Genomic DNA, 15,646 nt, shown 5'->3' on the forward strand with positions numbered 1-15,646 from the left:
ATGCCCTCAGAAAACCTGGCTCTTTGAGTGACACTGTAAACTAGTCATCAGTTGTGCATGCACATGTTGCGACAATAAATAATACGATAGTCAAGATTACTACATTAAATTATTAGTTTAACATACTAGCCACCAACTAATTGATGTTACTTGTGACGGAATTTCTAATTGCATAGGTAATAAATTACATCCACGAGGATTTTCAAGACTATGTTAATGACATGGTAAGTAACGCACGCGACAAATGCTATCACTGAACTACATATATTTACTGGATATGATAATACTAGAGACCAAGACGAATCTTAGGCCGTTCTAGCTTTGAACTCCCTATTTTCGCAAGCGCGGAATAGCTAGTTTTCAATGGTTAAAAAGGCAATTTATCACAATACATAGCGAGGCAATGTAGAAACTGTTCATGTGTTGATTTTTTTAGCTAAATGTTTCTCATTATGAGCTTCTTGCCATTCCAGTTTACTTAATTAATCAATCATTGGATAGAAGTTGTAAGCGATGAATGTACTTGTTTACTAAGATTTGTATTCGTTTGTATTTCTTCAATGAATTAAGATTATAGATATATTTCATCAAGCCTTTCTTGTCTTTGACTCGCTTGGAAAGAAGCACGAACAAGTTGTTTTTGACTTGAAGTAAAGTGATCAGTTTTTCCTATAGCTACTTACAATTGTGTGCATGCTGGAGTATAGAGTCGACGAAGTCACTCAATTTAACGAGGTTTCTGTATTGAACAGACTGTGGACTACGGATGTGTACCGTTTAGTCAATGGATCGACTCTAGATGTAACCGACTAGTCGTTGATATACCCAATACCTCAAGTAGAATTGGATGTATTAGTACTATCAGAAGAAATTTTTATGCATCTAGAATTACCGCAACAAACTGATCCATTCAATTGTGGAATATGGCTTTGTGTGGTAAGTCTGTATACACTTGTCTACTAATTCCAAATGTAAATTTATATACTTTTTGTTACAGAATATGGTTTCAGCAGCTGTGGACAATCCTCGTGTAGCCAACAACGTATGGCAGATTTGGAGTGGTATAAACATCAACTGAGTTCATTATGTCGACTCATTTTTTAGACCAATCCCAATGACATGAGGACGTGGATATTGCATCGAATTGTTCTTACAGGGGCCGTTGAAAGGTACGCGTACAATTTATAGATCTAACAATATACAATTTACTAATACAATACATGTACTGTATCCATGAGAGAACAGAAAGATGAACTATTTGAAACGACCATGATGAGGATCCACATTCTAGTGACTGCACTATAGGGACAGGGACAGAAACAACAATTCATCAAGTAATTGATTTAATTGAGAAATGCAGTGTTTAAAAGAGACTATTTTTAACTGTTACTAAATTGTAATTTTTGTATAATTTTAGAAATCAGATACGAAAAGTAAACGTTGTTCACCAGACGAACACCTTACAGCTAATGACTCTTAAACGATATCAACACTGCAATAAAATATATTTAGATACACACAGTATCTATTTGGACATATGATTATCACTAATCTGCTTATGCAAGGTATCGTTCAAGCCAGGAAAAGCACCCTTTTCTATTGAAGGCACAACAGATCCCAACAGATCAAGGTATAGGAGCATGATCCACAAGTAGCATATTTGAGCACTAAAATGTGTATTATTGTTTATCAGCAGCTATTCTCCGAAGGTTCATACATTGTGTATAGTGTTTCTATGTTCCATACCTGATCAGAAACGTTCCTTGCTGTTGTTAAACAGAAAGTCAAAAAAAGGAAACTGATGAAACGTGATTATGATATTAGATCGTTTGCAAAACGGAAAAGACAACAGGTAATTTTTTTCTGTGCATCATATTCTAAGCATGCCTAACTCAATTCGTCTCTGTAAACATTATGCAGCAATCTTGTATATATGTATAGTAATGTCGAATTTTTTGTATTCACGGTCTTTTTCATTTCATACTCAGAAAAAAACAATTCGAGTGATGAATCAGACATTGCTGAATCAACTGAAGGTATCATGTTGTAGCCTGGCTCTTTCTTTCTTCAAATACATGTTCATGTTTCTACAGTTATCGAATGTACTGTTGATGAAATAGATGGGACAATACCCGGAAAAGAACGGGTAAGTTACAGTATATTAGAGCATTGCTGAAAGCATGCTCTGTCCGGAGCTCCCGAAAATCTGGAGGATCGCTCAGTTTTCACGACATGGAAAAAGAAATCCAAGAAGCAGAACACCTCCTGGTAGGAGCCAAGTTTCCAAAGGCTGTTCCAACTAGAGTTAAAAATTTTCTGAAAACTTGGTATTTTCAAAACGAATTGCAGTCGTGCAAAAGCTATGAAATCGATGACTTTATGCAGTGGACGGGAGAAGCACGGGACTGGAGATACGAGAACAAATCCATGCACGCTATTTATCACATACTGACTTATCATCATCGCCGAAGATGGGTTACTGACAAAATTAATAAAAAATAGAATTGAACAAAAAATAAGTATTTTATGCTTAGACTACGGTTTCAGATAAGTGAAACGTGCTGTTCTAAAAGTTTTAAATTAATTTTTGTTTTATCTCTAGACAAGAAACAATAGCAAATACAGACATGGGCATAATTATGGAGCCACCCCTCATATCAGTTGAGGCAGGAAAATCAACAGAGCATTGCAGATTTATGAATATACCTGCTGACCCGCCTAAAGCTGCATCTGATTCTACATCAAATCATGCTAATTGAGTATTGATATTGTTTTGATTGGATGCTTTGACAACCCGTAGCAACAAAACGATTAAGGGATGACCAGACTAACCACTGCCCCGACGCATTACCATGTCAGGATTTCGCTCTCTTTGAAGAAATTTGTGGCTCTTAAAAAAGCCGGTTTAGTTCAACGGGTCACACACACACTCCAAATAACCCACACACACTCCGTTAAATTCTCAATACTTGGTTGCTCCTCCTCTCGCTCGTCCTATAGCCTCAATTCGTCTTGGGACACTCTCTATCAGGTTGTTAATTAATCCCTGGGATATTTCGCGCCAAGCCATCTGCACTGCTTCCCACAACTCTTGTTCGGTTTCAGAATGTTTTCATTTGCCCGAACCTTCAGAACATGCCATAGATTTTCAATGGGGTTTCAGTGGCGTAACTAGGCATGAGGCAGCCGAGGCAGTTGCCTCGGTTAATAAAATGGGTGTGGCGTTGCAAAAATTTTGCTAGATGTATCAGTTAGTAGATAATAGAAAGGATCGGGCATTCTGCACGCGGTTACCGAACAGAAGAAGTCCTCTTTCACCAGTGTTCTCGCACTTAGCTAGCACGCACGTTCACGGCACGTGAAGCACTTCCCACACACGTGACTGAGAAACCTGAGGTTGTCGGCAGTACATACTGGCTGGGTCGAAAATGGAGCCGCCATCGAAGAAAAGGAAGAAAAACTCGAAGCAACTATCTCTTTTGCAGTGCCTTGGGTAAGAGAAATTTACTGCAGAAGTGTGAAGTCCCCTTTGGGATACATGACGGTTGATTCTTTTTGTCAGGTCACGTGGATACATGACGGTGGCTTAGCTCTTTTATATATTCATAGAGATGTGGCCGTGAGTAGAGAGAACGTCTTACGAAGATTTGATTGTACAGGACATCGCAGATTGGGACAGTTGTTATTATAGAAGCTATGTTTACTTACATTATACATAAAGTAGGTTAGAGACAAATTATTGCTTAATTAATTAATTTATATAAACTTGCCTCGGTAAAGTTTTAATGCTAGTTACGCCCTTGGGTTTGCATCTGGCGACTTAGCAGGCCAGTCCAAGACAGTAACCTCGTTGTCCCGCAGCCATTGCTTGGTTGAGCGCGAGGTGTGAATTGTTGGGTTGTCTTGCTGCAAGATAAAATCTTCACCGACTAAACGACGAGCATCTGGCAGCATGACATCACCCAGGATCTGTTGGTAGTCTTCTGAATTCAGACGGCCTCGTATGCGATGAAGAGAGCCTACACCTTGAAAGCTGATGCAACCCCATAGCATGATGCTCGTTGGATGCTGCACTACTGGCTGACAACATTCTGCGCTAAATTCCTCCCCTTTTCTCCGCCACACGTACAGGCAGCCATCACTTCCGATGCTGATTTTCACTTCATCGGAAAAGACAACACGTTTCCAGTCCTCCAACGTCCAGCCACGATGAGTGACCGCCCACGCACGTCGACATCGCTGATGTTCACGATTCAACTGCGGCTTCTTGCGTGGACGACGAGCACAAATTCCTTTTTCCCTGAGACGGCGAGTGATGGTTCTTCGGGACAATGACTTCCCACATGCCGCTGAAAGTCTACCTTGCAACCGTCTCGTCGTCGCCTTTCTGTCAGTAAGAGCAAGTCGTTCGAGTAAACGATCCTTCCTAGCTGACGTTGATCTTTTCCTTCCAGATCGCTTGATGTAATCACTACTGCCTTCTTCCCATCGTTTCACGCACTTCTGTACTCCTATGTGGCACGATTTGCGACGCACAAATTTCACACCTGTTCTGGGGTCACAGTGATTCCAATATGACTCCCATATTTTGCGTGATTCCCGTAAATGTATGTCGATTTGTGATGCAAGAATATATCCAGCGTTTTTTAGCTAAATTTCGCGTGGACTCATAGTCATTTCTTGTGATTCCTTGTGATTCCCGTGACTCCCAGTGATTCCGCTGTGTTTCTCGTGACTCCCGTCATTTCTTGTGATTCCTCTGTGATTCCCGTGACTCCCAGTCATTTCTTGTCATTCCGCTGTGACTCCCGTGACTCCCAGTCATTTCTTGTCATTCCTCTGCGATTCCCATTTCCTGTGATTTTCCACAATTCTTTATGATTCCTCTTTGATTCCATTGATGTGTTTCAGGTGGCTTTTTGTGCTTCCATGTGATTTTCTGTGATTACGTGTGGCTCGATCGCTGTGATTACTCGAATTATATTTTACTGTTTGCTTTACTACAGTCTTCGTTGTTTCCAGTGTGTTGCTAGATTTCCCTGACATGGTACGTACCGTTTATTTCTTTATTTTAAAAATATATTTATTTTTTGAGGTTTTCTAAAACAACGTATAGACTTGAAGTATATCACAGCAAGTCCTACAACAATGTCACTTAATTTTTCTAGGTTGTAATCCCCACATCACGGTAGAGTGTATAGATGTCCCAGCTGTACAGTAGTCAGAGTAAGCTACCTCATCAGGCCAGCGGCTCACGGTCTGTTGAAAGATCAAAGAACTGCAGGTGAATTAAACGTCGTCAATTTTCAGTACGGTTGTTGTATTCAATCATCTGGAGCTAGATATTTAGCAAAGCACAAAGCCAAACTTCCAAAAAATGGAAAATAGCTAAAAGGCCATGCAGCGCCACTGTTCACCTATGGGACAACTGTCAGAGGCGTAGGAGTGCCATCCAAGACTGAGGTGGGAAGAAATCTGCGACTATTGAAACTCCTAGCTCATTTTCTTCCACTGGTAGCTTGCTTAAATTTCAGTATGACCTTTTTCTCTATAGTGATTATAGGCTGCTGATTGGGGGTCCATGGTTCCCGTGTCCGTCATCGTTGAAGATGCATGCTCCTATACGCCTACGACTCTCTAAAGATGTTGAGTTCCCGTACACTATCATTGAACATCCGAAGATTTGGTGACTCAAAGCATGTTTTTCCCGAGGTACTGTAAAATATAATCATTATATTTCATGACATAGCTGTTAAATTTAAAATATTAGTTAGAACATGCCAAAATTTACCACATGTTAATGTTAGTAGAGTTTCAACCGTCTAACGGTCAAGTTTTCTCTATAGTAACAAGACACGCCTCGGCTGTTTTTGCGGGACGGTTGTTGCGCTCTCGCTTCGAACGAACATGCCGGGAACGCGAGGCTACGTAGATTGCGAACAGTCTGATGTAATTCGAATCTTTTTGTGGGTTCAAGTTTATTTTGACGAGTTTTGCTACCTCTGGGTGTTCAAATCTTGTTTGGAAAAGACATCGAGTACGCTCGTCAGCGTAACGGAGGTAAATCGATTCATCTGATTGTTGTACCTCGTGTAACGAATCGTCGTGCCAAGTTTTTTTGTTCTACGGTTTAATTTTGCCAACTTAATAGAAGTAGAAGGCTCATATTGGCGTCTATACTGTCTTCGCGCAACGGTCGAGTGCGCCGGAAGTTCTCGGCAAGTTGCAGGATTGGTTGGAAACATGCAAGTGAGCTAGACGTAAGCTACAGACATGTTTCTACACTTGAAGAGACGAATGGAGTCATGTTGTAGCGTCGTTTCTGACTAGGAGTAAGGAATACCGGAAGTGCATGGCTACTCAAGAACGCACGTCGATTTGAAGGTGAAGCCAGGAGTTTTGAATATTGTCACTTTGCAGACGAAGCAATTGATGATGAAATGAGATTATGAGGGTAACAGTTAATACAAATAAATTTTTTCATAAAATCTGTCTGGGTAGGGAGTCACTCCCCATAATTGTTAACCTAACTGGACATTATTACTAGCTGCCCATGCATGAACAAGTTTGCTTGGTAGTGAAAGCTGATATGATTTATCTTGACAACTGTTTTCTGCTAATCCATTGAATGCACTCCATATGGGGAGGGTCCTGCTAAGTATATATATATATATATATATATATATATATATATATATATATATATATATATACACATATATACGGGATACCTGCAATGGTGGCGTCCTTTTGTTAGGCTCCGTTTTGTGACGGTCTTCTCTGTTTCAGAGTGCCTTTGGTCGTTCCATTTTGGCTTCGTTTGTTGGTTTCCAGTACATTGACAGGAATTCAGGTGCGTTTTACGTGTGACTTGCGGTTTGTCCAGACTGCACATTTCAACGGTCGCCGCCATTTGAATTTTTACCTCGAGTTGATCGTTTTCCTGCCGTTCTCCCATCTCATACTCCTTCATTATCTTCGTCTGTTGGTTTCCTGGCATCAATATCCGTGAATTTCGCGTTTTCCGTCGAATTCTACTTGTTTTTCACCAGATCTGTACTATCTGCATTGTGACGTCACAATCACCCCACCAAGCCATCGACGATCGCGAGCGTTTGACTTTGGATTCTTTCTTTGCGCTCAACGTTTGGTTTCTGTCGTCACGTTTGACATTGGATTCTTTCTTTGAGCTCAACGTTTGGTTTCTGTCGTCACCCAAGACTTGCTGCTGCTGTTGCATTCAACATTTTCTTTCGTTGGCCTCTGTGCACAGTTTGAGGTGAATCATGTCTGAGTCTGGTTCTGGTTGCGTAGAGAGTGATACCGAAGAAGATGATCCCCCTGACTGTAGGCGTTCTACTCAAAGTCCTAATTCATGTTGTCCTTTATGTTCTCTGGTGACAAGAGACACAGTTTCGCTGTTTCAACACATAAATGCAAACCACATTTGCTACAGAAATTTCCCGGATGTTCAGTTCTTAGAATTCCACAACCGTCGCTTATGTTCAGAATGTGGCTTTGCTTATGGTAATCGTTTCTCATTTTGCCGACGTTCTCTAGGTCCTGGTCGTGGTAGATGTCGTGGTTTGATGACCCATCCAAGTGCATCATCCTGGTTGAGTCAGTGTGAATCCACCGCTGTTAACGGTGATATTGGAATTCAGAATTCACCTGAGGTAGCTCCAACATCAGCTTCAAGGATTACTTCTTCATCAGTGCCTGTATCCTCATCTTCTAATTTGGTGCTCGAGGGTATTAAAGCAGCTTCTATGATGTCCTATCCAGCTGTTGGTGACATGGAATTGTCTGTTTTCAATTCACTGATGAACGAAGTTGTCACCACACCAGTTCAGACAGTTACTCATGTCCCAAAATCAGTTAGACCACTTCTAAGTGTGGTTTTAGCTAAAGAATTACGGTGTGCTTGTGAGGGTGGCCTGTGGGGCTTTGCTCGCCTCTTCATGCTGGCCAAAGCTACCCTTCGCTGTCCTCCTCGTGGTGGGAGAAAGAAAAGGTACGTTGTAAAGGAAATTTTGTCTTCTCGCCTTCAACGTTGGTTGGATGGAGATATTCTATCACTGTGGCTGGATGTCAAGGCTGAGACTAACCCTTGCCATGTTTCATTGAATTCCTCAAATACCGCTACCACAAATACTCGAAGATCATTGAGATTGGCTTCAGAAGGTCGATACAGTGATGCATTTCAGGCTTTGGGTTCACGAGGTTGTGCCTCTCATGACAGCAGTGAAGCTTTAGAAGAGTTGGCAAATCGACATCCAGTTCACGATCTTCCTGCTTGGCTAGAGGAAGTCCCACCTTCACTAGTTGTGGACTCTCAGGAGGTTATTTCTGCATTGGAAGCATTTCCCAATGGCTCAAGTCCCGGTTATTCTCATCTTCGAGCACAACACTTAATTGATGCTATACGAGGTTGCAATGTTCCAGAAGCGCAGTCCTGTTTAGAAAACCTAACACGATTGATGTGTCTCTTGTTGTCTGGAAAACTTGATCGCAACATTTCTCCCTTCCTGTCTGGTGCCCCTTTGACTGCTCTCCAAAAGAAGGCTGGCGGCATTCGGCCCATTGCTGTTGGGGAAGTGTTGCGTCGTTTGGCTAGCCGTCTTTGCTGTTCTGCTATAAAACCTCGCTTACCGGACGTCTTCTTACCATATGGTCAGGTAGGTGTTGGAATACGAGGAGGTTTAGAGGCAAGTGTTCATTCTCTAAGGTCATACATTGAAGAGAACAGTGCTAGACATGACCTGTGCTGTTTCAAACTGGACATGAAGAATGCGTTCAATGAATGCCATCGCAATTCATTCCTGAAGAGACTTGGCAGTGAATTTCCTGAATTGGTAGCTTGGGTACAGTGGTGCTATCACTGTGCTGCTGAGTTGCGCTTTGGCTATCATCACCTTACATCTACAGCAGGAGTCCAACAAGGCGATCCACTGGGACCACTGCTGTTCTCCTTAGTCGTCCTAGAACTAATGGATGAAGTTGGAGAAGTGCCTGGCTTAGACCTAAATTTGTGGTACCTTGACGATGGTACTTTTGCTGGCACACGGAAATCTGTCTCAAAGTTAATAAACTTCATCATAGAGAAAGGTCCTTCCCTGGGCCTTCATGTCAATTTATCAAAGTGTGAAGTGTTTTGGCCTTCAGGAGATCGAACACATCCAGAATTTCCACCAGAAGTACACCGGTTGTCAGATGGAATGGAATTGCTTGGTTCTCCTGTGTTTGGTTCATCGGATTTCTTCACTAATTGTTTCAAGAAGCGAGTCGATCAAGTAGCAAATACCCAATCTCATCTCTCTGATCTTGAAAATCCACAAGTGGAACTTCAGTTGTTGAGAAGTTGCCTGTCCATATGTAAAATCAACCATTTGCTACGATCTGTGAGACCTGGGGTTGCTACGAGCACATTGTCTATTTTCGATGAAGGGTTACGCCGATCTCTCAGCCGTATCACAAGATCTTCAATTTCTGACTTTGCATGGTCACAAGCAGTATTGCCAATTGGAAAAGGAGGTATGGGTATCCGGGAGGCCTTATCTACTTCACCTTCCGCTTTTCTTGGCAGCTGTAACTCAAATCGAAAGTTAGTTAATTGCTTACTGAAACGTAACCATCCTTCTCTTCTCACTTTGATCAAACCCTTGCCTGGAGAAGACGAAGCACGAGGAATCGTGCATAACCTACTTTCAAGAAAGGATTCACCTTCATTAGATTTGGTGACAGCTACACAACATCAGATTCAAATTCAACTAGATGACATCTCATTTTCCAACCTACTCAATTCAGTGAGTCTCAGAGATAGGGCTCGCTTGAAGACATTATCATCTCCTCATACTGGTGCATGGTTGCGGGCAACTCCAAACCGTAACTTAGGCCTCACCATGTCACCCCATGAGTTTGTTGTAGCAGCAAGATACTGGTTGGGTCTACCTGTGTTTCCGTTCCCACCAAACAGCATCAGATGTATATGTGGTCATCCACTTGACCCATATGGAGATCATCTTGTTGGGTGTGGTCATGGTCCACATCGTCTGAATCGACATAATGCTTTATGTGAGTCTATTTGGCAATCACTCCTCATTGATTCCAAACAAGTTGTGAAAGAACAGAGAAGCTCGGGTCAATCCAAATGCCGCCCAGGTGATGTCTTCCATCCGAATTTCTTGAATGGACGGCCTGGATATTTTGACATCACTGTAAGAAACACGTTGCAACCATCTTACATTGCTCGAGTTGCTGAAACATCAGGAGTTGTTGCAGAAGCAGCAGAAATGGGCAAGGATGATCGTCACCATGCAAGAGTATCTTTGACTGGTGGTACATTTTATCCGTTGGTAGTTGAAACACTTGGCCTTTGGTCACCAGACAGTCTAGAGACTTTGAAGTCTATATCCTCAAAAGTATGTGCTGTGTTAGCTGTTCCCTTCTGGAAGGCTTTAAAGAATTTGCTAGAGCAGCTTTCTGTTAGATTATGGATTTATAACGCTAGAATGATATCTAGCCGCATACTTGCGGAAGTAGCTGAAGTCCTTAGTTGGGACTTCCCTGTATGTGAGTAGGTGTGTAAGAAATAAATAAATAAATATAAAAAAAAAAAAAAAAAAAAAAATATATATATATATATATATATATATATATATATACATACATACATACATACATACATACATACATACATACATACATACATTCATACATACATTTTTAGTTTTTTTAAAACTTTAATATTTTATTCTTTCAAAGCGCATCCTTACAGGACAACGCTAGTTAATTTTCTCTAGAATCAGACTAGAATTAAATAATCATAAATCTACTGCAAGTTGCCTAAGCAAACTAGTAATTGTTCTACTATAACTTTGTCCATTGTGATGCCTTGCATGCTATACTTTTCAATGTGTGTAAACTGTTCGGCGTCCACAGACCATTATATATATATATATATATATATATATATATATATATATACGTGGTTACGGGCATTTCCAAACCCCAAGTTGGCCTGTCTATGACCAGAGAGTAGTTTACAACAGCATCTAAAATCTGGTTAGGTTTGCCCTTCTTTTCATCACAAAGCTGTAATCTACGATGTATCTGTGGTCATGTCTTAAACAAATATCTCGACCATTTATTAGGCTGCGGAAGACAATCATTGCGCACCAAAAGGCACAACGCCTTACGAGACCTGCTATTTCAATATCTAATCTCTGATAACAGTGATTGCAAAGTAGAACAGGGCTGCAGTTCGAATAATTACAAGAAGCCAGGTGACCTATTTCATCCTGACTTCTTGTATGGCCGTTCAGCTTTCTTTGACATGACAGTCCGTAACTCGTTACTTCCCCGGTTCATTGCTATTGCCGCCACTCACCCTGGACAAGCAGCAGATGCAGGGGAAAGAGAGAAGGATCTCAAACATGATGATGATGTTTTGCAGGCTGGATCACAATTTTTCCACTGGCTGTGGAAACTCTTGGATTGTGGTCTTCTCAAAGTTTGGAATCTTTAAAAGTTATTGGCAAGAGAGCTGCTTACCACCGCAACATTACTACCAGCCAGTCTGTGTGCCAGCTACACGATCAGTTATCTGTGTGTCTGTGGAAATTTAACGCTCGTTTAGTTTTAGATCGTTTATGTTTAGATTGTGATGACTTAACTGGCTTGTCTTTTATTTAGTGGTCTAGACATGTATGTATAGTTGTACTTGAAGAAATAATATATGATTATATATATATATATATATATATATATATATATATATACAAACACACACAATTTCTAAATGTATAAATAGGTAATAACATTTTACGTATACTCTTTTCAGCAAAATTTGACTTCATGGAATTGACTGCATGCACAAATATGCATAGTGCTGTCATCCGAACAGATTAGAGAAGTACTAGTCTAGTTTGCATTTGCTATTGTCGTTGTGCCGAACTTGACCCAGCCGCTGCGTTTCGCAAGGATCTGAGAGCGGCATTGTGTGGATCAGCACGCTACAGACATGTGGACAGACAGACAGAGGGACGGGGTTTGACGTATAAAGTAGGACCGCCTTGTGGGCGGTAGCTATCTTTGTGCGTTTACACTTATTTCGGACGGACGCACGCAAGCAAAAGCGGCCCCGTGAGCCGGCTTATTATCTGACTGCAGTGGGCGCATCTTGCACTCTACCAGTTGGGAATTAGAGGATGGTGTACACAGTGGTTGGCGAGCGTACGTCACATCTGCATACTCGACTAATTGAACAAACAAACTGGATGCGTTACACATCCAGACAGACGGAAGCAGGGGTCGGCGCAGTATAGGATGTTTATGGCCTAACGCATGTGCACATGCAAGTCTGCATGTACACGGTTACAACCATGCAGTAGACTTACAAACCATTCGTAATATTTTGTCAGCTAAACACCTTGCTAACTACTATCGTCTACTGTGTCAGCACTTGTTCTGTCTTCTTAATACAGAAAGTAACTAATTATATATTACACAGCACAATTTTGTAATGTAGAGTTCAATAAGACAAATTTCTAGAGATCAAAACACTAACGACAAGTGGTGTAATCATCCGAGTCCAGTTTTCTGGGTTTGGGAAACAGAGCTTTTCTTCCAGATCTGTAACAAGACTCTAGATAGTTGTTGCGCCTTTTAACCATTCTGTGTAGAAAGAACAGATGATGGGTCTTGTTCATGGCACAGATAATTTTCTTGAACCTGCTTGCCCAGCTAAATGTTTGCTCACAAATCATTGTGTCGTACTTAGGATGACTCTCCTTCGTAAACGCCTTGTCGGGATTGTATGAATCTCGACAACGAAGGTCTTTGTGGTTCTTAAAATGCAGTCTGTCTATTATTTTTGTGACTCTGTGCCACATTTTGTTAAATGGAGCTGGTAATGGAAGTGACTCTTTAGCAGCCTTTAGTTCATCTAACTTGCACATGGCATCATAAGCCAAGATAATGCTCTCCCAGTCTTCTGTCGGTATATCTTTTAGTGTATTGTACAAGAATATAATTACTATAAGAAACACTTGAGAAGGAGACTCAGACCTATGAAGCACAAAAATGTTAGTAAACATAATTACAAACAGCACAGAATGCATGCTTTAATTAAGCCGTTGATTTGGTGAAGTTTTTCATAAGCTGTTTCGTGCACAAATCTATTTCACAATCAGAATAACAGACAACAGAAGATTGGTTTCTCTACACAAAAGTGTTTTGTTGTAATCCTTATCTTTGTACCTTAGCAAAATGTAAAATTTTGTTACAGGTTGAGGCATTGGTCATTGGTCATTTCAGATATCTGTCTAATTAACATTTTCTTTGTCGTTCTTTAGTTATTGGCATGTTTCCTATTCACCAACCAGTCTTCACACTTGAATGTGCAGTGGGAATTGATATGGTACTATATTTAGGTTCATTTATCTGGTTGACTGGCTGTCCGTTCAATCCTTCCATCCTCATGTATGGACAAATGTCAAGCCCTCCACGTCATTCGTGAATGACGTCAACCTTAAGGTCAGTTGCGGAGATATCTCCCCCTGCCTCTAGACAGCGCCACACACACACACACACACACACACACACACACACACACACACACACACACACACACACACACACACACTCACACACACACGCACGCACGCACGCACGCACGCACACACACCACACACACACCACACAACGCGCACGCACACACACACACACACACACACACACACACACACACACACACACCACACACACACACACACACACACACACACACACACACACACACACACCACACACACACCACACACACACACACACACACACGCACGCACGCACGCACGCACACCACACCACACACGCGCGCGCGTGGTAATGTCGTGTGTTGTGTGTGTTGATACGTATACCTATACGTGAGTGCTTGTGTGCGTGTGCATGCGGGTGTGCGTGCGTACGTGTCTCTGCATGTGTGTATGTGTTTCTTACTTGTATATTGGATGCCAAGTTTCAATAAATCCTCCACCTCGACAAATAAAGACGTGACCACATGACCAGTGTTGAAGTTTTCTGCTGTCTCCTAGGTCTTTTTCACAAATAGTTTCGGCACCAGGAACTTGTGTGCAAGCAGCTGACAACTGCCTAGCTGTTTCTTGAGTAAATATAGCATCAACGTCTGCAAAAGTTTTTACGATGTAATAATACCTGAAGTAACAATTAGTAAAGATAATGAAAGCACGTACGTCGTATTCCTTGAGTTTCAGGAACAGATTAAATTGGCGAACTGTGGTGAAACTTGGAGTCAAGCTCGGGTATTGTAAGTGCAGTGTTGTCAGATTCCCTGGCAACTAGAGTCGGTTCATCTTTGTCATGAGAAACTCTTTCTAGGTCTGACGTTTGTGTAATGTCTGGAAAAACATATGTTTTGTTAAATTGAGCTACTATATATAGAAACACGAGTAGAAACACGTCGGGTGTGACTGCACGAGTGCATATTTGCTATAGCCTACGAGCGCATCTATAGGCATGCGTGAAAGTGTAATAATAATGTCCAACCACCTTACTTTTAGCTGTTCCTTGAGATTCGTGACTGTACTGAAGAAAACCCTTCAGTTCGGTTGGAATGTTATCTTTTCGTAAGATGTGGCAGTGTCCTTCACAGAAAGCCTGCTGCGGTACTGGTTCTTCAGGGCAGATGTCGGGGTAATTCAAAAGCGGCATTCCTTGAATTACCGATTTTTGCTTAAACATGCAGTGTGGAAAACTTAGCTTCCACACTCCGTCAATTGACCACAGCTTTCCACATCCTAAAGCCAATTTATATTAACTATACATAATCGTCTGAATTAATATATATCGGATGGTAAAAATGCGTACCGTAGGCCTTGCAGTCGTCGTTGCAGTACAGGTGCTTGTAGCAAGATTTAGCTCGTAGTCCTTCAATCTCCTTCATTAGTCTTGTCTTTTCTGATTACGATCTAAATCGAAGCTTGTCGACTAGATCTTCTTCGTCTAGTTCGTACTCCAGCTCTTGGTTAAAAAAGGCTGATGAAACATGTTTTCTCGTAAGGTCTGTTTGAAGCTCTGCAGCAATATTAAACGTCAGTTCGCAGAACTTCACTTTAGGGTAAATTTTCAAGCAATGACGTAAACTGTACTAGAAGATGCTGATGGTTTACCTTGTTTCGTGTTAGCAGTAGACGTTTGCAAAGAGCATTCAGATTCATGGTGTCTTCGACAAGCATCGGAGTATGCCTCCGCAAAGCCAGAAAACGACACCCAGGAGTGATTACTAGAAGACGAAAGACGTGTACATCAACGTTACGACATATGTATTATTAATTAAATAATTATATGTAAAGATTATTTTTACAAACTATTACCTTAAACAAGAGTAAACTCCATAAGAAACCGGTTCAAGTACAAGTTCTCCGAGGCTTCAGACACGTTGATTGTTACGTAATTTCTTTTCGTAAAAGCGGAATCCCTCCTCTTTGTTACCAAAGGAAGTAATTCTGTAGATCAGCCTGCACGGGCGACATCTGGTCTCTATTTTCACTGCCGTCTTTAAACATCTGTTCTGCCCAATCCATGAGACAGTTCTTGGTTCATGTTAAGTGTTAGTTGGCGGCCACAT

General features: G+C 41.3%; 1 protein-coding gene, 1 long non-coding RNA gene and 1 pseudogene across 3 annotated transcripts; 2 read left to right on the forward strand and 1 right to left on the reverse strand.

The window, feature by feature from the left end:
* The first annotated feature begins 1,112 nt into the window (after positions 1 to 1,112).
* On the forward strand, positions 1,113 to 2,615 carry LOC134179074 (uncharacterized). Of its 2 annotated transcripts, none has more exons than XR_009969774.1 (6): positions 1,113 to 1,334; positions 1,418 to 1,630; positions 1,694 to 1,709; positions 1,781 to 1,852; positions 1,989 to 2,036; positions 2,094 to 2,615. It is a non-coding gene; the product is annotated as an uncharacterized LOC134179074 (long non-coding RNA). The 2 variants fall into 2 exon arrangements; XR_009969773.1 differs by having other exon boundaries at positions 1,697 to 1,709.
* Positions 2,616 to 6,739: 4,124 nt separating this feature from the next.
* Positions 6,740 to 10,664, forward strand: LOC134178999 (uncharacterized). The gene has a single exon (XM_062645911.1). It carries the CDS (start codon positions 7,287 to 7,289, stop codon positions 10,578 to 10,580), a length of 3,294 nt encoding a protein of 1,097 aa, XP_062501895.1. The 5' UTR covers positions 6,740 to 7,286; the 3' UTR covers positions 10,581 to 10,664.
* A 1,899-nt stretch (positions 10,665 to 12,563) lies between these two features.
* On the reverse strand, positions 12,564 to 15,602 carry LOC134178511 (uncharacterized; annotated as a pseudogene).
* Between the last annotated feature and the right edge of the window lie 44 nt (positions 15,603 to 15,646).

Source organism: Corticium candelabrum, chromosome 4 (assembly GCF_963422355.1).
Source record: "Corticium candelabrum chromosome 4, ooCorCand1.1, whole genome shotgun sequence".
Lineage (NCBI taxonomy): Eukaryota > Metazoa > Porifera > Homoscleromorpha > Homosclerophorida > Plakinidae > Corticium > Corticium candelabrum.

Coding starts and splice junctions, on each gene's coding strand:
- LOC134178999 (XM_062645911.1), top strand. CDS start 7,287: ATGTCTGAGTCTGGTTCTGGTTGCGTAGAGAGTGATACCGAAGAAGAT.